General features: G+C 41.3%; 1 protein-coding gene across 7 annotated transcripts in view; it reads left to right on the forward strand.

Moving 5' to 3' along the window:
* SASH1 (SAM and SH3 domain containing 1) overlaps positions 1 to 20,718 on the forward strand; it is a 235,881-nt gene extending 215,163 nt beyond the window's left edge. For all 7 annotated transcript variants that reach the window (XM_073219726.1, XM_073219727.1, XM_037022006.2 and 4 more), the window contains 4 exons: positions 2,690 to 2,803; positions 13,787 to 14,865; positions 16,015 to 16,146; positions 17,346 to 20,718. In XM_073219726.1, coding sequence (XP_073075827.1) covers positions 2,690 to 2,803; positions 13,787 to 14,865; positions 16,015 to 16,146; positions 17,346 to 17,609 — 1,589 coding nt within the window. In that variant the 3' untranslated portion in view covers positions 17,610 to 20,718. The remainder of the gene's footprint in view (positions 1 to 2,689; positions 2,804 to 13,786; positions 14,866 to 16,014; positions 16,147 to 17,345) is intronic.
* Positions 20,719 to 22,815: the final 2,097 nt, after the last annotated feature.

Below are 22,815 nucleotides of genomic sequence, written 5' to 3' on the forward strand. Positions count from 1 at the left end.
CAAACTAAATTTCTATACACCAGACAGATTCAGAGATCTTTTGAGAACTTAGAGATACTGCAAGTTTTCTAGCTCAGCCTCCTGCAGGAGCAAGAAGCACATCTCGAGCATTGCTCGATGGCAGTCACCCCTCTCATTGCATCCATGCGTGGGAAAGGCCAGCCTTCATGCAAGGCTCCATCTGGGAAAGACTCAGTGGCTGATAGCAGTTCCTCACACTCATCTCAAATCCACTGTCCTTGGCCAAATGAAAGCTCTCTTTTAAGAAATTTTTTACAAAAATTTTATTTAGCACCTATTTAAGATAGGCAGAAAAATATAGAGAAAAATAAAGCAAATCCACATATCTACTTCCTAAATCCAGCTGAAGTTAACATTTTGCTAGATTAGCCTCACTCCTTTTTTTGTAAAGAAAAGAGTGTGACAAGCCCATTGATAGGTCTGCTCTCCGAGCATCCCGTTCCCTTTCTGTCTTCCTTCCTGGCAGCTGCTCTCCAGAAGAGGGCCTGTGTCCTCGTGTACAGGCACCTTGTGAAGTCTGGCTATCTCATCCATGATAGGAGCATATTCCTCCTCTGTGTGTGTACGCGTGTAGAACAGGAGGAGGGGAGAACTTTAGCCAAAGCAGGTGCCCGTCAAGCCCAATCCCCATTTGAGTTTTGGCCTAAATGGGGTTTCAGCCCCACAACCCAGTCCTCTGCTCTTATTTGTGAGAATTTGCATGGTTCTAACTCACCTTCTTTCTCGTCACCCACCTTCTTTCTTGTCCTTTGTTACCTGGGGCATTAATGCAGGGAAAGGATATGGCCTTGAATCCACAGTACCTCTAATAGGCAGCCTACCTTTTCATTCCCCCTAACGAAGGACAGTGTGTCACTTGGGAAACACAGGCTGTCAGTGTTAGGAAATTTTGTTAAGCTTGATAGTTGGTTCCCTGCTACATAAGTGCTGACTGGACCTTTTAGGAAGACAGTGACTGTAGCCCCTTAACAATACCTGGTGATTTTATAAGTTGAACTGGTTTCCAGGCAATGTGAGGGATCCCTCACTCCCCATAATCAGTTCAGGTACCCTGCCATGTCCGGTGAGGCTGACAGCCCCAAGGACGCAGACAGTCTGTGTTTTCACGCAGTAGCAGGGGACTAGTTTTCTGCTTCGTTCCCACTGGGCAGCACTTTGGCGTCTGTTCTGGTGAAGTGGTCGCTGAACTGTCTCACCGAGGACAGACTGCATCGATTCCTCTTCCCGGCTTGTACCTCTTAGCTCAAAGCCCACGTTTTATAAGTACCATTTTCCAAAACAACATTCTAGGCTAGGACAGAGGCCACTCCAAATCCACAGACTCTTCCACATCCTTAGTGATGAGGACGTCACTCTAGAATGTTCCAGTTTTTGTGCAGGGGAAGGGAAAGGATTTGCTCTTTTGTTTCCAAGTAGTTACTTTTTCATAATCATTTTAAAAATAGCACTTAGTTTGAGGTTCTTTTTTAAGGGCTCACTCTGGCATGATTAGCCATGATGTGTGTTATAAAATGCCTTCCATGTGGGAAACAGAGACAGGAAGTAGTGAGTGGACAACAGGACAACTGGCCCAGATGTGGAGTGGCAGCCCTCTGCCTGCCCACAATTTCATTTTTTTAATGCATTGAGAAAAGGTATAAAATTTCTGGCTTACTGATTTCTTTTTCTGTGTGTATGTCATAGGGGCAGGGAAAGTGAAGAGAAAGGAAAATAAATTAAAGCCATTCATCTCGCAGCTAGTTATTTGGTACAGAAAATGTTTTCTTGGTTTCTGTTTTATGTGACCGAGCACTTTACACAGTAATACAGAAATGTGTCGCCTCGATCCTGTGACTGGCCACATGTCCCCTCTTCATAGAATGTGCAGTGGCACCACTGGGGTGGTGGAGGCCCATGGGATTTCAATCCCAGGAGATGTATGCTGGGCAGACTTGCCCTCCACAGGAACAGCTGATGCTTCTCTTTAGAAGGGTCCCATAGAATGAGAACATTCCGTTCAGTCACCCACCTCTGGAGTATTCGTTACTTAGTGTCCAAGTCAGAGGCCTTGCTGAGCTCACCCTGTCCTACCACTGGCGTACAAGGAGGAGAAATGCTGGCCCAAAGTAATACAAGAGCCCACACATGTCATAAAAGCCTAAGAATGCTCCTGAATGGTAACAGAATTCAGTATTTCATTTGACAATTGCTTTTAACATTAGCTTCCAAATTTGGAAAGCTGGTAACAAATAACTTGAAACACAAATCTTCACAGATCTCTAAAAAGCATATGACCTAACACCTCCTTTTGAAAGGGGCTTGTCCACTCTTTCTGTCTACTTCGAAGTATCACCCCTCAGGCTGTGATTGCTCTTCCCCCACTGTAGGCACAGGGCTCTGAATTTCTTCTCTCCTTGGTAAGCCTGAGGCCAGAGTTATCTTCCAGTAACTTCAAAGGTGTTGATGTAGGTCACCTCCATGCTCTCTCTGAATTACTTTATGTGAGAAAAACATTCTGATCTCACTCATTCATCTTTATCTCATTTACTTTAAAATAATTCTCTTCCAAAAGTCCAAGGCTTAAAAACATACGGCAGTAACTGAAGATAAAGTCTGGATTTGGTTGATTTTGCAACCCCTGCTTTTCATTCCCCTTACGATTGCATGCTTGTGTGTTCACCCTCTCCAGGTAACAGCGACCAGTCAGGATCCCAGGAGAAGCTGCTTGTGGACAGCCAGGGCCTGAGTGGATGCTCTCCACGGGACTCAGGATGCTACGAAAGCAGCGAGAACCTGGAAAATGGTAAGGTCATCACAGGTCATCACGAGTGCCTCTTAGCGTCACTTGGGTCCTTTCTTGACATCTCTGCTTCGGCTCATAACTGTCTGTCTTCCTCAGCCTGAGCCGTGCTTTGGGGAATCCTGGCAGGGGGGAGGAATTACTCCAGGGTTATTGGTGCTTAATTAAGACCCTTAGGTAGGGTGAACATCTCTTAAGAACCTAGGCAGCTGATATATTTGAGAAGTGAATACAGTGGTCCTTTCATCTATTATTCTCCCATCCCCTTTAGCACATAGAGAGTTTACGACTTAACGTGTGTCAGAGAAAGGGACTCTGAACTTTCCATTGTCCTGGAGCTCTTAGAGTCTTAGCTCCCTTGTGTGGATCATGCAAAGAGTCACGGCTTCAGAGTGACGAGATCTGGAACTTGAACCCTGAAGAGTGCATTTATGTTCAGCTCATAAATTACTTCATGCCTGTGAGCCCCTTTACCACTGAAATTGTTAAGATGAGTTTATCTTTCATAGGTTGTTCTAAGAATTAAACAAAATAATTATATGTTACTTATACCCAGCATTTATTAAACATTGTGAATTGGGCAGTGGGCTACATGCTTACATATGCAGTTACCTCTTATCCTTCAAGCCCTGTGGTGCGTATTGTACAGATGAAGACTTGAAAGCTCAGAGAGATTAAATAATGACTGAAGTCCTTGCTCTTTTCCTTTAGAGACTGTTTCTCACCTGGCACTTTTCTACTTCATAATAGACTTACAGTCGATGGGAGACAAATATTTTAGACCTTATTTTCCAAAACCATACATATTTTCAAGTCCATACTCTTTAACTACTTAGTGTCATCACACATCAGCCAGTGATATCTGGGCTTCATTGAGCTTTAAGCCAGAAAGGATTTAGTTGGTATTTGTTAGAATAAATTCCTTCAGAAACCATGGATTAGATTAAAATAGGTGGTCCTGTTTTTAAATAAGGAAAAAGGGAATGCATGCCATGGAAGGCCTCTTAGTCTATTTATCTGCTCATTTATTCTTAGGAGCAAGAATATCCCAGGTTTTGGGACTGTCATACATGAGAGTCTTATTTCAATTTGAGGACCCGAGGGCTCCCTCTTGAGAACATGATGCAAAGCCAGGACTTGAAGGCTGGGTTCCTTCAGAACCAGCATCATCCCTCACCTCAATTTTTCTTCTTACATACATGCCTTAACAGGGGCAGCCCTCAACATTCAGACACTGCCCAGTGAAGCGGGAGAGATAGATTCTGGCAGTAGGATGTCAAAGATTCCGGTATGAAAATACCTAGTTTCATATTAAAATAAAGTGAAAAGAATGGCTTTATTTTTATGGAAGCTTCATTTTTGTGGAAACTAGATCTCTGAATAAAGAAGGGTACATGAATAAAATGTTACATTTTTATTTTTTCAAAAAATCTCAAAACTTCAGACCAGTAGACAGAACACAACTACATCTAATACGGTACTTCCTTCTCCCAGAGCGAGCTTGACTGGGGCCTCAGTGTTAGGGCCCCCAAACATCACGTCACTGGGCCAGCCCTGCCTGTTGTCTGGTTACTGGAAGTTGTTTGCGAATAGAATACATTTTCACCCTTAGTTTGGAGTATTGAGTTCCATACCTACTACAAATGATGAATTCAATTAGAATCAGTGGCTTATTATTCGTAATGTATCTTCTGCATATAACATATGTTATATATGCACATAGAAGATATTCAGTAAACAGATCTTGAAATAATGGGATCAACCATAAATTTCACTTTGAAAAGCAGCATAAAAGCACACAGCAAAGATATGAAATGGCTGAACTCCACAATTCAAACTAAAAGAACTTCAAAAGTAACACGTTTTCAAAATAGATTTGGCTTTTCTTCCCCTTCATCTTCTCTGCTTTGTCCACTCAGCAGTTAAGAACACCTTGGCTTTATTCAAATATTAAGCCAAGCTACGTGATTTCTGTTCTGGCTCTCTCTAGGAAAGCATTGTCTCTAGGAATGTAGAAACAAACGCACCGTGTGTTTAAAGGAGCCAGTGCTTCTTATGCAGCCCTTGCCTCCTGCTGCCTGAAGCCCTGGATTTTAACCAGAATGGTAGAGTCCTGCATGCCGCAGAAGCCCTTGGGGGGCCTTAGTGCTGTGGGGCCTGGGCTTTGCCTTGAGCCACCCCCACACCTCAGCTTTGATCTGTTTTTATAAATGAAGCTTCATTCGAAAGGATATTTCTGCTTTGAAAAGTCCTGATTTCCAAAGTACAATTTTCTGGAAAAGACTGATTCTATTACCATTGTGAGCTCAGCGATAATCTTTTCCTTTCTGACCTCTTCACCACCCTTATCTGTAGTTAGCTTCCACTGTTCCTCGGGACTGCTATGTGAGGTAAATAAATTCCATCTCAAATACCTGAAGCTGTAAAACCCAAATTGCATGCCTCCTATGTCTCTCTTTTTGCAATAAAAAACAACAATCTGTTGGGAACTATTAAGTCCATAAAGAAAGCAGTTTACCAGGTAGACCATCCATCAGGGTCACAAGAACAGCAGTATCTTAAATGCTTCCCCTCCACAGCCTGAGTGAAGAGCAATTACTGAGGGAGAGGGCAGTTTGAAGACCACCTGTCTTGTCTGTTGCTTCCCTGCCGTAGCCGGCAGGAAGCAGTCAATAGGAAATTTCAGAAAGCTTCCTTGTCTCGGACAGAAGAGGGATCAGGTGTACTCAGTGTTACCAAGTGTGGCTCTATTTCCTGTTGTGACCCCAAAACTCCCATTACAACAAGACGAGAGAGAGCAGTGAAGGGTTCTCCTCTCTTCCCGTTGAACACATACAGGCCATCGTGAAAAATGCATTGATAGTTTTTAGCTGCCATTGGAATCCCATCCAGTGGCCCGTGTGTTAAAATATTTATTGGGTAGCTACCAAGGCAAAGCGTTTTAAACTTTAGGTTGCAATACATTTGTAGACTGAAATCAGTTGAGAGGGTCACGAAAAGCAGTTTTGTAAGACAGACAAGATTAGGGTGCATTCCAAAGGTAAGGTTACTTGTAACCTTTGTTTCAGTTGTGTGTGTGTCTGTACATACTGGATGATAAGTGTAAGATGTGTTTGTCACTACAGATCGTGATTTTGAAAAATAGTTTGAGAGCCACTGTGGGCACCAAATCCAGGATTAGTGAGGCAAGCACATGGGTGGGGTGCAGACTTGAAGGAGGCGCTCAGTGTCAGGTCCAGGCACCAGCCTGTACTGCCTGACTCAAAGCATTCACTGCCAAGGGTGCTCCAAGGTGCCTTCCCAGCTCACCCGAATCACAGTTCTGATGATCATGTTGGGGACTGCTAAATTCAGCCCAAGAGCCCTGCCACTGAGATGTTTTATCAGTTTGAGAAGATCGTTGTTCTCCCCAAAACCCCATGTTACAACAGCCTCAGTCAAGATGAGATTCAGATCCTCCTCGGGGTTGGTGACTCCTCTGTTCCAGAAATATTGAAGTCCTCTTGTAGGTCCTCTGTGAATAACCTTTCCACATCCCAACATTGTCAGGAACTTGATTCTCCTCCAAACTTTTCTGAATTGGTAAAGGGTTTGCAGATACAACTGTCTGACTTTTATGTACTCCAAAGAGTCCCAGGGCACTTGCTAAAGAGCCAGATGAAAGAGGCCGGCTTACTGTACTTTCTCCTCCAGTGAATTCAGGGATCTTTCCAACATAGGCAGAATGTGAAAGTGGAATCTGTATATACAGTTTATATTGAGAATTAAAGGGATGGACAACCATATATGAAAAGGGTGACATGAATTTTCTATTTTAACTGACTTTCACATGTTAGGTTTATTGTTACACACTTTCTGAAGAGGTATTTCCATTTTGCATTTTTTCTGTGAAGTCTTTTCTATTAATAAAAATGGGACCACAGTCAGTATATTCAATAGTCACTGAGCTAACAATCTCCAGGTAACAGCAAAATCTTAGCATGTTGCTAACACGAGTGAATGAGGTCTGAGGCCTCACAGTATTATACACAAGGGAGGACAAAACTTGTCTGACCATGTCACTGCTTTGCTAAATATAAAATTCTTCATGTGTCAATTTATGTCTTATCAAAATGAATGGGACCATTAATAAAAAGTCTGATTGAGCAGGCTACTCTTTTGAAGTCCAGTCTTATTGTCTGGAATTTTGCTTGACATAATATATTTAATATGATGAGTTTGAAATTAGAGTGACTTTGGCAGAAAGCTTCATGGAAGGAGTCTGGTTTTCTCTGCTGATAATGGCCAAACCACTTGTAATGACACAATGCCCCAGGCTTTTTCTTTTTTCTTTCTTTTTTTTTTTTGAGAGGGCATCTCTCATATTTATTGATCATATGGTTGTTAACAGCAATAAAATTCTGTATAGGAGACTCAATGCACAATCATTAATCAACCCCAAGCCTAATTCTCAACAGTCTCCAATCTTCTGAAGCATAACGAACAAGTTCTTACATGGTGAACAGTGCAAGAAACTTTCGGTTTTGATCACGCATCATGAACTATAAATAATCAGGTCAAATATGATTATTCGTTTGATTTTTATACTTGATTTATATGTGAATCCCACATTTCTTCCTTATTATTACTATTATTATTATTATTATTACTATTTTTAATAAAATGCTGAAGTGGTAGGTAGATGCAAGATAAAGGTAGAAAACATAGTTTAGTGCTGTAAGAGAGCAAATGTAGATGATCAGGTCTGTGCCTATAGACTAAGTATTAATCCAAGCTAGACAAGGGCAACAAAACATCCACGGATGCAGAAGATTTCTCTCAAAACAGGGGGGCTGAGGTTCTAAGCCTCACCTCTGTTGATCCCCAATTTCTCACCTGATGGCCCCCCTGCAACTGTGCCTGTCTTAGGTTGTTCCTCCCTTGAGGAATCTTACCCGTCTCTGGCTAACCAGTCATCTTCCGGGGCCATACAGGGAAATGTAAAGTTGGTAAGTGAGGGAGAAGCAATATTGTTTGAAAAGGTTAGCTTTTTACTTCTTTGCAGATTTATGCCCTGTGGCTTCTATGCCCAGCATTTATCTTGAGGTATCCTTACCACTTGGAAGAATTATGATACTCGGTAATTTCGATATGAGGCATGAATTCTACTTAAGGGTTGTAATTAGGAAGGAAGAAGAAAAGCTAAAGAAGTAGCAGACAGAAGAAAACATGGGAAGATTGATTATTTCTACACTACATATCTTCTTGTAGTGTAACATAAGCATGTATAGGTTTTAAACTACTAATTAAATTGCATGCACGCATTAACATAATAGGAATAAAGCTACATAACCAAAGCAGACCTACAATTACCAGCCATATCCAGTGAAACCAAGAAAATCAGTTAGGCACCCTAAGCATTTGTGAAAACTTATCAATGATATGATGGATATTGTCTAACTGAATTTGAATAGTTTGAGGAAAATCAGACATATTAAAACAACACATTCTTGGGAACTGTTCACATCCCATATGTTCTTTTAATAGTAGATAGTCTATAGTCGCAGGGTTTTGGAGTGCTGCAACTTACACTTCTCCTAAGTCTTGGTTAAGTTCCGACAGTATAGATCCAGTCAAATTTGTTGTTTTACTGTATGCACAGGCCAGCTTAGATATCTCCTTCTTCATTCCAATGGCAATTCCAGGAACCGGTGGGATGACGCAGCTACAACTGCAACAGCGCCAGGATCTTTGTTTTTTGATGATCATCTTCTGGAATGACTCTTCCAGAGAATGTTGATGTTGGAAGTTCTTCTTCATATCGTATCTTAATTCGTTATGCCCTTTATACCATTGTGAAGAACTTATTGGAGATCACACAGGAACTGCTTTTTTTTTTAAGAGAAAGGAATATTATCAGAAAAATGTACTTCCATAGCTGATCATCTGACACCCTTTAAATGATGAAAATTAAGGATATTTAAAGCATGAATTAATTGGTGATTTGCAGTTAGTTTCATCCTGTCAGGGAGTAATCCCCCTTTTCTTTCTTTCTTTTTTTTTTTGTTATCATTAATCTACAGTTACATGAAGAATATTATGTTTACTAGGCTCTCCCCTATACCAGGTTCCCCCCACAAACCCCTTTACAGTCACTGTCCATCAGCATAGCAAAATGTTGTAGAATCACTACTTGTCTTCTCTGTCTTGTACAGCCCTCCCCTTTCTCCCAGCCCCCCATTATGCATGCTAATCATAATACCCCCTTTCTTCTCCCCCCCCCCCCCCGCTTATCCCTCCCTATCCACCCATCCTGCCCAGTCCCTTTCCCTTTGGTACCTGTTAGTACATTCTTGGGTTCTGTGATTCTGCTGCTGTTTTGTTCCTTCAGTTTTTCCTTTGTTCTTATACTCCACAGATGAGTGAAATCATTTGATATTTCTCTTTCTCTGCTTGGCTTATTTCACTGAGCATAATACCCTCTAGCTCCATCCATGTTGTTGCAAATGGTAGGATTTGTTTTCTTCTTATGGCTGAATAATATTCCATTGTGTATATGTACCACATCTTCTTTATCCATTCATCTACTGATGGACACTTAGGTTGCTTCCAATTCTTGGCTATTGTAAATAGTGCCGCGATAAACATAGGGGGGCATCTGTCTTTTTTCAAACTTTAGTGCTGCATTCTTAGGGTAAATTCCTAGGAGTGGAATTCCTGGGTCAAATGGTAAGTCTATTTTGAGCATTTTGAGGAACCTCCATACTGCTTTCCACAATGGTTGAACTAATTTACATTCCCACCAACAGTGTAGGAGGGTTTCCCTTTCTCCACAACCTCGCCAACATTTGTTGTTTGTCTTTTGGATGGTAGCCATCCTTACTGGTGTGAGGTGATACCTCATTGTGATTTTAATTTGCATTTCTCTGATGACAAGCGATGTGGAGCATCTTTTCATGTTTCTCTTGGCCATCTGTATTTCTTTTTTGGAGAACTGTCTGTTCAGTTCCTCTGCCCATTTTTTAATTGGATTATTTGTTTTTGTTTCTTGAGGTGAGTGAGCTCTTTGTATATTTTGGACGTCAAGCCTTTATCGGATCTGTCATTTACAAATATATTCTCCCATACTGTAGGGTACCTTTTTGTTCTATTGATGGTATTTTTTGCTGTACAGAAGCTTTTCAGCTTAATATAGTCCCACTTGTTCATTTTTGCTATTGTTTTCCTTGCCCGGGGAGATATGTTCAAGAAGAGGTCACTCATGTTTATGTCTAAGAGATTTTTGCCTATGTTTTTTTCTAAGGGTTTTATGGTTTCATGACTTACATTCAGGTCTTTGATCCATTTTGAATTTACTTCTGTGTATGGGGTTAGACAATGGTCCAATTTCATTCTGCTACATGTAGCTGTCCAGTTTTGCCAGCACCATCTGTTGAAGAGACTGTCATTTCACCATTGTATGTCCATGGCTCCTTTATCGAATATTAATTGACCATGTATGTTTGGGTTAATGTCTGGAGTCTCTAATCTGTTCCACTGGTCTGTGGCTCTGTTCTTGTGCCAGTACCAAATTGTCTTGATTACTATGGCTTTGTAGTAGAGCTTGAAGTTGGGGAGTGAGATCCCCCCTACTTTATTCTTTCTCAGGATTGCTTTGGCTATTCAGGGTCTTTGGTGTTTCCATATGAATTTTTGAACTATTTGTTCCAGTTCATTGAAGAATGCTGTTGGTAGTTTGATAGGGATTGCATCAAATCTGTATATTGCTTTGGGCAGGATGGCCATTTTGATGATATTAATTCTTCCTAGCCATGAGCATGGGATGAGTTTCCATTTGTTAGTGTCCCCTTTCATTTCTCTGAAGAGTGACTTGTAGTTTTCGGGGTATAGGTCTTTCACTTCTTTGGTTAGGCTTATTCCTAGGTATTTTATTCTTTTTGATGCAATTGTGAATGGAGTTGTTTTCCTGATTTCTCTTTCTATTGGTTCATTGTTGGTGTATAGGAAAGCCACAGATTTCTGTGTGTTAATTTTGTATCCTGCAACTTTGCTGTATTCCGATATCAGTTCTAGCGGTTATGGGGTGGAGTCTTTAGGGTTTTTTATGTACAATATCATGTCATCTGCAAATAGTGACAGTTTAACTTCTTCTTTACCAATCTGGATTCCTTGTATTTCTTTGTTTTGTCTTATTGCTGAGGCTAGGACCTCTAGTGCTATGTTAAATAACAGTGGGGAGAGTGGGCATCCCTGTCTTGTTCCTGATCTCAGAGGAAAAGCTTTCAGCTTCTTGCTGTTCAGTATGATGTTGGCTGTGGGTTTATCATATATGGCCTTTATTATGTTGAGGTACTTGCCCTCTATACCCATTTTGCTGAGAGTTTTTATCATGAATGGATGTTGAATTTTGTCAAATGCTTTTTCAGCATCTATGGAGATGATCATGTGGTTTTTGTCTTTCTTTTTGTTGATGTGGTGGATGATGTTGATGGATTTTTGAATGTTGTACCATCCTTGCAGCCCTGGGATGAATCCCACTTGGTCATGGTGTATGATCCTTTTGATGTACTGTTGAATTCTGTTTGCTAATATTTTATTGAATATTTTTGCATCTACATTCATCAGGGATATTGGTCTGTTATTTTCTTTTTTGGTGGGGTCTTTGCCTGGTTTTGGTATTAGGGTGATGTTGGCTTCATAGAATGAGTTTTGTAGTATTCCTTCCTCTTCTATTTTTTGGTAAACTTTTAAGGAGAATGGGTATTATGTCTTCTCTGTGTGTCTGATAAAATTCCGAGGTAAATCCGTCTGGCCCGGGGGTTTTGTTCTTGGGTTGTTTTTTGATTACCGTTTCAATTTCTTTGCTCATAATTGGTTTGTTTAACTTTTGTGTTTCCTCCTTGGTCAGTCTTGGAAGGTTGTATTTTTCTAGGAAGTTGTCCATTTCTTCTAGGTTTTCCAGCTTGTTAGCATATAGGTTTTCATAGTAGTCTTTAATAATTCTTTGTATTTCTGTGGAGTCTGTCGTGATTTTTCCATTCTCATTTCTGATTCTGTTGATTTGTGTTGATTCTCTTTTTCTCTTAATAAGTTTGGCCAGAGGCTTATCTATTTTGTTTATTTTCTCGAAGAACCAGCTCTTGGTTTCATTGATTTTTGCTATTGTTTTATTCTTCTCAATTTTATTTATTTCTTCTCTGATCTTTATTATGTCTCTCCTTCTGCTGACTTTAGGCCTCATTTGTTCTTCTTTTTCCAGTTTTGATAATTGTGATGTTAGACTATTCATTTGGGATTGTTCTTCCTTCTTCAAGTGTGCCTGGATCGCTATATACTTTCCTCTTAAGACTGCTTTCGCTGCATCCCACAGAAGCTGGGGGTTTGTGTTGTTGTTGTCATTTGTTTCCATATATTCTTTGATCTCTATTTTAATTTGTTCGTTGATCCATTGATTATATAGGAGCATGTTGTTAAACCTTCATGTGTTTGTGAGCCTTTTTGTTTTCTTTGTAGAATTTATTTCTATTTTTATACCTTTGTGGTCTGAAAAGTTGGTTGGTAGAATTTCAATATTTTGGAGTTTATTGAGGCTCTTTTTGTGAGCTAGTATGTGGTCTATTCTGGAGAATGTTCCATGTGCACTTGAGAAGAATGTATATCCTCCCAGGCTTTTTCTAACTGTGCCTTTTCCTTCATTTACACACACACATACCCATAGAGATGTTGTCAGAGGAAGTCTTCTATTTCCTTGTTAGAGTGGGCACCCTCCACATCCCCTCCTCCCCTCCCAGACCGTTGTCCACCACCTCACTTCTCCTTGCTGCTTTTCTATTGAAAGGTGAGATTGCTTACTGGGGAGGTGTCAGAATTCTTAATTAAGATATTTAATTAGAAATGCTTATTGAAACAGTAGACCAGGAAGAGCACCTTCAGTTACAAGATGGTGGCTTTTCAGAAATAGTAGCCAGCCATTTCTTTGCCCCTTCTAAACCTGATGTGGGCTTAAGATTTTTTACTTTTTTCTACAGGCCTAGATACTAGAATCACTTGTCTCATGTCTTTATCATCTGGGTTATTCCCCTCAGGCATCTCAGCCCAGTGTCAGAGCACATCCCAAACATGCTATTAATCAAATGCAACAAAGGACAGTTCATTATAGTGAATATGTGTGTGTTAAAAGCATTGATGTAAACCAAGCATTTAGCAGAGTGCCTGACGTACTGATACTGAATTCGCAGTAAGGCTTATCAAGCCACAGTAGCAGTTAATGTCAATCAACAGTATTCAGATAAGTAGATTGTATCTGGTTGATAGCTCAGTTATCTGTCTAACAGTTTGTTTTAATCAGGGCTGTTGCTTCACTGGGAATTAGAACTATGTCAGCATTTTATAGATTGTCTCAAGCAAAAATACTCATGGTTGTTTTCTTACTTGTACCAAGGTTGGTTGACTGTTTCTAGGATGCATTTATTTCACACACACCAACCACCAGGAAGGGAGGGCTTGGAAAGTATAATTTGAGGATTCCCTGGTCACTAGTGAACCTTAGGCAGCACCATGTGTAGAGCCTGTCTCAGAATTCAGTTCCACCTCTGCTCTACAGCCATGACCTTAGGAAATTGTACTCACTAAACAGAAATGCCATCAGTGTGGTTTCTAAATGAGGTATGGATAGTCAACCTTTCCTCCATACTGACTGCATCTAGGCACAGACATTAGGCCTAGATTTATTTTACTGCCTGACAGCTTATTTCTTTTCCATATAACTCAGTTAATTTCAGTCTCCATGAGTCCTTTAATAAAGACCAAGAATTCTTCTAAAAATAAAAACGGGACCATAATAACCCTATATCACTTGTTGTAAATGGTGATTTTATGCTCTTAGTGTAATTCAACATGGGATATAGGAGTTGGGAGATTATGATTTTTGTCAGCACACCTTCATAGATCAATTTGATTGATTCACTTCTTAAAAATGCAATTGTAAAATATTTTCTTGTCTTGCAGGTAAGACTAGGAAAACGGGCCTTCTCTCGGTCAAGTCATCAGCTGAGTCCAGCTTGAAGTCTTTCACCAGGAATCAGCTGGGCAACTACCCAACCTTGCCTTTGACGAAGTCCGTGGATGGTCGCAAGCAGGCAGAAGAGAGCAGGCTGTGTAGTGGTCTTGCCCCTCACGCTGCCAAGCGCTCTGACCAGCCGTCTGGGACTGGCTTGACCCAAAACCGAAGAAGCCTCCCCATTTCCATCTGTCGGAGCTGTGAGACCCTGGGGGGCCCCCAGGCTGTGGAGCCTTGGCCCCGCCCCCACTCCCTGGATGACCTTCAAGGAGAGTCTGCTGCTGAGAAGGACGTGCCAGGCGAGGTGACAGGCCTCTCCCCTCAGATTGTACCAGAAGTGCCACAAAAGACAACCCCCTCGGTCACAAAGGTTCGAAGCCCTGGACAAGATTCTGCTGTTGACAATGCATTGCTACTGACCCAAAGCAAGAGATGCTCTGAGCCACCGAAAACGACCAAGAACCTGGATGGCCCACTCCCAGCCGCTGCCCGGTCCACGTCACCCCCTCCATGTTTGCCCAAAACCTGTGACGCGCCGCCCCCCGGAGGTAGACCCAGTTTAGCAAGGACTCCCCTGGAGGGTCACAGAAAAGGACTCGACTGTGAGGGAACATATCATCCCGCCGGCACCAACGAAGGCGTGGATGCCGAGCACAGGGGTCCCGAGGCAAGAACGCAGGTTAAGACTCCAGTGCAGCCTCCGCCTGTTCCCGCCAAGAGGAGCCGCGAGCGCCTGGCCAACGGCCCTGTAGGGCCCGATGCGCCGCGCCTGCCCATCAAGAAGGGCAGCCCTGGCGAGTGCCCAGCGCCGCAGGCCCCCCGGGCCCTCGTGGGGCCGGAGCCCGGCAGCCCCCCGTGTGCAAGGCCGCCGCCCTGGCTCTCGGGGCCTCTGGAGCGTGGCAGCCGCCCAGGCTCGGCCCTGGCAAGGAAGAGCTCCTGCGTGCGCGGGGTGGACCTGGAAATGCTCACGGAGAGCAAGCTGCGAGCCGAAGCCATCGACCTCACCGAGGAGCCCTATTCTGATAAGGTATCCGAGTGTCCAGCCCGCAGTAGGCCTCGGCCCCTGGCATCTGGGAGAGCGCACGTTGCCCGGTTCAACACACATGCAGATACGGCCCAGCCTTGGCTTGTTTCTTTACTCTTTTGCTTGTTTCTTTACCCTTTTGCTTGTTTAGTTGTACATTTGGGCAGCTTTACGTTGCAGGGAGAGCTATTAGCACTAGAACTGGTTTTTGAAGGGGAGGGTTTAGCACACAGGACATTCCTGAGTTCGAGTTCCCACGTCGTCTTCAACACGTGTTTTTAGGTTTCATTTCCTTTCCTTTTATATAAAATGGGAGTAATAATAAGCTGTATCACAGCCTCTTACAAGTGTTATTAGGAACAAATCAAATAAATGTGAAAAAAAACCTTGAAGATTATAGAACCCTCTTCAGATGTAGTAATCATGTTGTATAGTTACGTATATGAGTAAGAGTGAAAAGTATATAACATATCCCACTGTGTCAAAAATATTAAGATCTATAATGAAAACTCATTTCTTATTTGGAAAAAAAAATGAAACTACCAATACCAAAAATGACTTTGAAGACAAATAAATGATAATAGACATAGCTGCACATTACCCCTGGAAGTGCTGGTTATAAGGCATTCCTAGGACACCTTGTTATAAAAATCTTAAAACCACAAATATCTTTCATTAAAATCCTCCACCTTGTAGTCTTCCATAATATTTAGTGAATAAACCCCTTTGTGAGAATCCTACTCTACAGTAAATGCTGGCCTAGTGATGTGGCAGTAGGAAATAGATGAAGCGCAAACAGTAGGCTCTATAGAGCTCAAGTTTGCCCTTCAGTCCTGAGTTTAGGAGGCTATCTGTAACAAAGCGCTGTGCAAAACAACCAGCTAGCGTGAGGTGAGGACATTGGCTTGAAAAATGTAGGGTGGTTATGTTCTGCTGTAATTATGTTCCAGAACTTTCCTAAAGTCATCAAAAAAATTAAAAAGTATTCTCGCTAGAATATCCATCTTGATGACAAAGGATAGATACTTCAAATTAAAACGTTTGATGATAAATTCCAGTAGTGAGATATCTTATGCTACCTCATGTTTGCTGTTCTTGGAGAAAAAAAAAATCCTTGCAGCCCCTCATGCCACGTTTCTGTTCTCCACGCAGCACGGCCGCTGTGGGATTCCTGAAGCCCTGGTGCAGAGATACGCGGAGGATCTGGGTCAGCCTGAGAGGGACGTTGCCACCAACATGGACCAGATCCGCGTGAAGCTGCTGCGGAAGCAGCACCGCATGGCGGTGAGCAGCTGGCCCCTCGGGGCTCCCTTGCTCACTTTCTGAGGGCCTTTCAGTCACAGTGCCTGACGAAAAGCATGCTGGCAACCGCTAAGTAGCCCAGGGTCCATCACAGCTATGGAAGGGAGGCACCTGGGGGGAAAGAAGGACATTTTCAGCCTACACTGAAATTTTTGAAATTCAGATTTTGAAATTCTGAAAGTTTTGAAAATTCAGTTTTGGAAGAAAAAAAGGAAAATTACACTTACTCCCAGCGCTATGAAAAAGTTCTTAAAAATCCATCTAGTCACATCTGCACATATACAGTAGTACATGTAGTTTTACAGTCTGATTGTTTTCAGTTACCAGACCACAAATCTATCTGTCCCTAAAAATTCTTTTGTATTATCAGTATTTCAACATGTTCTAATAGGTGAATTTGTCCTAATTTGGCCAATCCCATACTGTTGAAACATTTAGGGTTTTTTTCCAACTTTTTATTTTAAATAATGTAATAATTACGTCTTGATAATAAATCTTTGTAGACCCCCAAAGTTAATTTCCAAGGATCTGTTCCTTCAAGTGGGTTCGAGTCATCAAGACTGAACAAAATCTCAAGCAAGGATTTGCACATCTGTTAGTAAATTATCTTCCTGAAAGTTGTAGCAATTGGTTTTCCCAGAACTCCAGTATAAATGTCCATTTCCCTGCCCTAGTCAACACCTGATACTATTGTATTTTAAGTTCTTCATAACTATATTGATGAAATGTTTAATTTTCTGGTTGTTAGTGTAGACTGAAAATACAGTGGGAAATCTATTTTATGAAAACTACCCATCGAATGTCTTACTTTTCACACCATCACACAGGTTTGCCAAGTCAGTCACCTTAGGGATGTCTCCCTGAAGAGCATAATTCACCGGGAGGCAGAATAGCAGGCTATTTAAATGCTTACAGTCTGGAGAACTGGACATGTGCTTAGGGTTAGGTCTAATTCCAAGTAGCTTCTAGAACCACAAAAACTTCCTTGAACATTTGTCTCACCTTTCAGAAGTGGAGAAAGAGTTTTTGGTGCTGCTCTTGGTCTTTGACGTCCCTTAGAATGATCATTTCTGTAGTCCAATACTATAGTGTTTCAGTAATGTCCCCTTTAGGCCTATGAGAAGGAGCCCTCTCATGGAACATGTTGGGTCTTCATAAAATCGCTTTCTTTATTTATCCAGATCCCCAGCGGTGGACTCACAGAAATCTGTAGAAAGCCCCTCTCCCCTGGTTGCATTTCATCCGTGTCCGATTGGCTGGTTTCCATCGGTCTGCCCATGTATGCCAGCACCCTCACTGAAGCCGGGTTCAGCACCCTGGGTCAAGTGCCTTCTCTGTCCCACACTTGCCTTCAGGAGGCCGGCATCACAGAGGAGAGACACATAAGCAAGCTCGTGTCTGCAGCCAGACTCTTCAAACTACCGCCAGGCCCTGAGGCCGTGTAGCCAGGCCCGTAATGGACCTCCCTGGACAACAGCCCCCCTTCACTGTGCTTGTGATGCTGATGCAATTCCTCAACCTCTGGACATGAGGACAGATCCAGAAGAAAAGCCCAGTGTGTGGCCCAACAGTGAGAAACCTTGGCACAGGACTGATGACCCTCTCTTCTCCAAACAAGCCTCCCTGAGGAAATTGGTGTGGTTCTCTTTGGCCCCCAAAGAAAAGACAAGCACTTATTTTTATTTTTAGAACTCAGAAGAACCGATGCCAACCTGTCACAAGCTGTGCCTCTGGTCTGTCTTGGTGTGCTGGGCGAGGGCTGGGAGCAGAAGGGGGCCAGCCTTTCCATTTCTGATGGTGCCCTTGCTGTGTGCCTGTCACCCTACAGGATACCCCGGGACCAGTCAGGCTTTTGCTAGGCCAAAGTAACAGACTGGGGAGCTAGTGCATACTATTGAGCATGCTCATGTGTGCAAAAGTAAGAAAATCTGGTTGCACTAGAAGAAAAAATCCTATTCTCCTTTAGATAAGCAAGAGACATTTTAATAATTGCTTTCTAGCAATCAGCTTTTATTTGCCTTAATGTAAGCTTTTAAGCAGTTACCTAACTAGTGTTCACCACCCTATAACCATAGTTCCAGACCTCAGCTTAGACTGCCATCTGACATATATGAGATGTGTTCGGCAAAAATGGGCTCTTCTAATTGTCATTCTAACATGGCTTATTGTGTAGGAGTGTTTATCAAGCAGAAATTTTATGTTGGTTTTCAGTTTTTTAAACTAACTACAAGTCCAGTAAAAAAACTATCTGAAATTCAGAGATTGTGTGTATGTGTGAGTGTGCATGCATGCGTATGTGTATGTATGTGTGTAGTAACTACCTTCATTTTAATTAATTACTATTGTTACCATGTTGGTCATTGTGCTGTGGTATTAACTTGGACTGCTTACTGCATCCATTCCAAAGTTCTGTCACCAGCTAACAAATCACCTTTGCAAAAAGTCATTGTAAGATTGAGTATCTCAGAAAGGTGTTTTTCGAAAGGGAAATAGTTATAAGATGTTTTAAAAGTTTTTCTCAGTTTTAGAATTAAGATACTGTTTTCCTTTTCTTCTTTAGATAATTCTTTTAATTCAAATAAAGGTTAATTTTGGAGCCAAATTACATTAGCCATGTATTAAGTATGTGCATATTTTCAGTTGTTTGCCAACTGATTTGAGCATATGCCATCCTCTTTTAAACTAGTGTCTGATTTTCTAGCAAACAAATTTAGACAACTAAACTATTAAGATTTCTACTGCTTACCAAATAGTTTTTCTTCACATTTTATCACGAGCACTGTTTTGACACATGAATATGATCATTTCCAATGGAGACACTTGGAACACAAAGCTTCAATCAAAAGCTCTTTAGTATTTCATCTGCTCCTTAAAACTTTAAAGTGATTTCCCTCAGGGAAAAAAAAATGATTTCATTAATTACAAAGCCATCTTTAGTATTTGTTTTATATTCCTGGATCCAGTTTCTGAGGAAAAGGACATTCTCAGGTGATAATCTTATTTCATGCTTCAGTATGCATTTCTTAAGTAATGTATCTTTCTTTAGTAACACTCAATTTCTTCAAGATGCCATGTGAACAAGTTGTGGAAATGTGGAATAAAAGCCAAAAGCTGCCAAATTTGTATTGAACTCTTTAAAAAACAGCCCATTTTTGTCATCTCAGGTTGTGACATTCCTGTGCGCATAGCCCAATGTGGAATGTAATGGGGCACAGCCCTTTTAAACTGTCACTAAACGTATTTCAAGTGCTATGGTGGAGGTGGGGGCTGTAAAACGCACACCTCGTCCTGATTTTGCAATAACCTCAATATGATATTCTAAGAGATTCTGCTCATAGTTTAAGCTGAGCAAAAAGACCACGCAAACATTATGCAGTAACAAAGGAGAAGAGGAGATCTGAAGTGAATTTCTCAGTGCCTGTTCATTTTCTGTGTAGGATTTCATTTGCATAAAAGTGGCACTGGAAATGGGAGCTTTCTGAATATGAGTTTTTGAGAAAGCCACACCATATTTTTATCACTCTTCTTTGGAAATCCTTGCCTTTGCCTAGAAAAACCAAGTTCAGGGACCATGAATAATTTTTGGTGGGAAGGTCTTCCTAATTGTAGGGGTCTGAGGTGGATTTTATTTTATTGTGCTTTTCTTAATCCTTTTTTTTTTCTTTTTTAGTTATTTGTTTGGTCTTCTTTTGCTTGAAGCTTTTAATTTGATCCTAGAAAAGCCAGAATGTTTGTGTGTGACATTTGACTGAGGTGGTTTGGGGGCCACCTGGGGACATGAGAAGACAGGTGGTAGACATCAGCCAAATCCAGGTACAGAATGTGGAGGAATGGTGAAATTGTTGTCTTTGGAAAGCACAAATACAACCTGGAAAGTCAGTTCAGCTCAGGTAGCTACACACCCAGTATGTGTGATTTTTACTTTGGACCTGTCTACAAGCAAATGCAGCCAGCCCTAACCGCTATTTACATTCCCAGATAACCAAGAAGTAGCTTGATTTTCATGGCCTTCTCCTAGTGGCCCTTTTCTCTGTCCTGAACCCTGGTGCCAGTGAAATTGGAAATTTCCTAGCCTATTGGAAATCAGTTCCAGACATAGCAACATTTGCTTTCATAACTGCAGCTAAAGAGGTCAGTTCACCAAGTCAGCGCTGCATGTGTGTACTGTATTATTCTCAGAAAAAAAATATATAGTCATCAGAATCCAAGTTATATTGATTTTTAAATTGATAGAGAAAACAAATTGTCAAGCAAGTTATATAACAGCTAACAACATTGCACTTTCTGTATATGAAATCAATATTTAAATAACTTATTTTTCTCCATTGCTGTTCTTAAACATTGTAAGTAGCTGTAATATACCAGTACCGATATGGTCTTGCGATTGCTTCAGCCCAAGAAAGCTGTGTATCGTTTTAAAAATTGTAAAAATTATTGTGATGATTCATTTAGCAAAGAGAAAGGTGGACGGAAGGGTCTTCCTATGTATCAAAACTTGTCTATAATTACGTCATCTATGTACCTAGAAAAAATAAATAAATTTCTTCAGTTGAATATGCCTCCTTTGTTGTTCCTTGGGTATTTTCAAAAATAAGATAAAGTAGAAATGAAAGGAAATTCATTAAATGTGATTACAGAATGAAATACATTGTAAAAATTGTAGTTGGATGCAGTTATTTGACACTTCACCAAAACTCATTATATGATAAGTACTCAAATTCTCTTTGCCAATTTGTTGGGTTTTTTTTTTCAGATATTGTATAATCAAGCCATAAGTGCAGCATCTTTGGCCAGAAAGAAATTTTTTTGGAAGTCATCTCAGCCCATCATTTTTGGATGAAGAGTCCCAGTCCACATGGGTGGCTGATTTGCCTGATACATACTTAAATGGCAACAGAACCCACGTGCTCCACCGAGACCGAAAGTCTAGGTTGGGATATTCTAGAAATTAATTGACTTGACAAAAGTGCTTTTTCAACATTGGTCTACCACAATCGATGTAAAACCATGTTGTTGTTTTTTTTGTTTTTTTTTTGAGAGGGCGTCTCATTTATTGATCAAATGGTTGTTAACAACAATAAAATTCTGTATAGGGGAGTCAATGTTCAATGTACAATCATTAATCCACCCCCAGCCTAATTCTCATCAGTCTCCAATCTTCTGAAGCATAACGAACAAGTTCTTACATGGTGAACAAATTCTTACATAGTGAATAAGTTCTTACATGGTGAACAGTGCAAGGGCATTCATTACAGAAACTTTCGGTTTTCATCACTCATGAACTATAAACAATCAGGTCAAATATGAATATTCGTTTGATTTTTATACTTGATTTATATGTGAATCCCACATTTCTCCCTTTATTATTATTATTATTTTTAATAAAATGCTGAAGTGGTAGGTAGATGCAAGATAAAGGTAGAAAACATAGTTTAGTTAAAACCATGTTTTTATTAGGAGGAAATGTGTTTGAAATAAAAATTTGAGTAGGTAATACAGGCACTAAGACAAGCCAAAAAAACACCCTCTCTTTTCCTCCCAGCCAGCTGTCTCTCTCACTGCCGGTAAATAGTATAACCAGTGTATGCATGTCATTTCAGACATGCTCTATGTCTTTACAAATATAACTGCATATTTATTTTTCCATACAGGAATAATAACATATCTATGTAACCATAAACTTCAAATCTTATTTCTGTCAAGCTGACTCCCAAGATTCAGTCATTCAACTCAAAGAAGATACTTCTTGTGATCCTAAAAAATCTTGAACAGACTCTTACTCTTGGTGTTTGTTCTGACCTCACTTCATATATGGGTATTGATCTTGCATTCACTTAGCATGATAAAGAGCATAAATGTGATGAGGGAGAGGAGTAAAGAGACGTCTGGTTATCATTTAACCACACAACTCATCTTGGAGGCCTGAGAATGATGATTTTATTTACTCCTAGCTATGAGGCCCACTCAGGACAGACTGTGTCCACAGTACTCCCGGGAGCGTGTGTAAGTATGTGAGTGGGAGGGGAGAGGGGAACGCTCACTTGGGTGGGTCTGGACGCCTCAGCAGGGGACCACATGTAGCATTACTTCGAAGTATCCCCTTTCTCATCCAGTGGCCCTCCAACACTGTATAGAGAAGAATTCTCTGCAAAGGGAATTAACAGTCACCCTCGTACTCTTGACCAAAACACCGGAAAGGTCCTCATCAATCCGTATTTAGGTCCAATATGGGAGGGCTCCAGCATGCATGTGTGGAAGCCACAGTAGTTCAGGCTCACCTGAATGGAACTTAGCAGCATCCCCAATCCATCCTAAGCACTTGGGTAATGAATATGGTCATTGCTGTAAGAAAGGTACAGAAAGGCTGTGGGAACCAGGGGGAAAACTGACTCGTCCCAGGGGGAGGAAATGCCAGAGGCAGTCATGTGGGCTGTAACTGTGCCCACGTGCTAACAGCATTACACTTGGCACAGTCTTGAAAAAAATAAATAATTGAGAGTATTTCTGGCGTCCCCAGACTGCTGGTCCACCTGCCTCTCATCCTGAGGACTATCTCTTCTCCCACTTAGCAGAACAGTTGGATGCCAACAACTGGGCCTCATCTCTGGACCTTCAGCCCACTTGCAAACCACCCCACATCCTCACCTAGTC

The sequence above is a fragment of the Manis javanica genome, chromosome 13 (genome assembly GCF_040802235.1).
Source record: "Manis javanica isolate MJ-LG chromosome 13, MJ_LKY, whole genome shotgun sequence".
Classification (NCBI taxonomy): domain Eukaryota; kingdom Metazoa; phylum Chordata; class Mammalia; order Pholidota; family Manidae; genus Manis; species Manis javanica.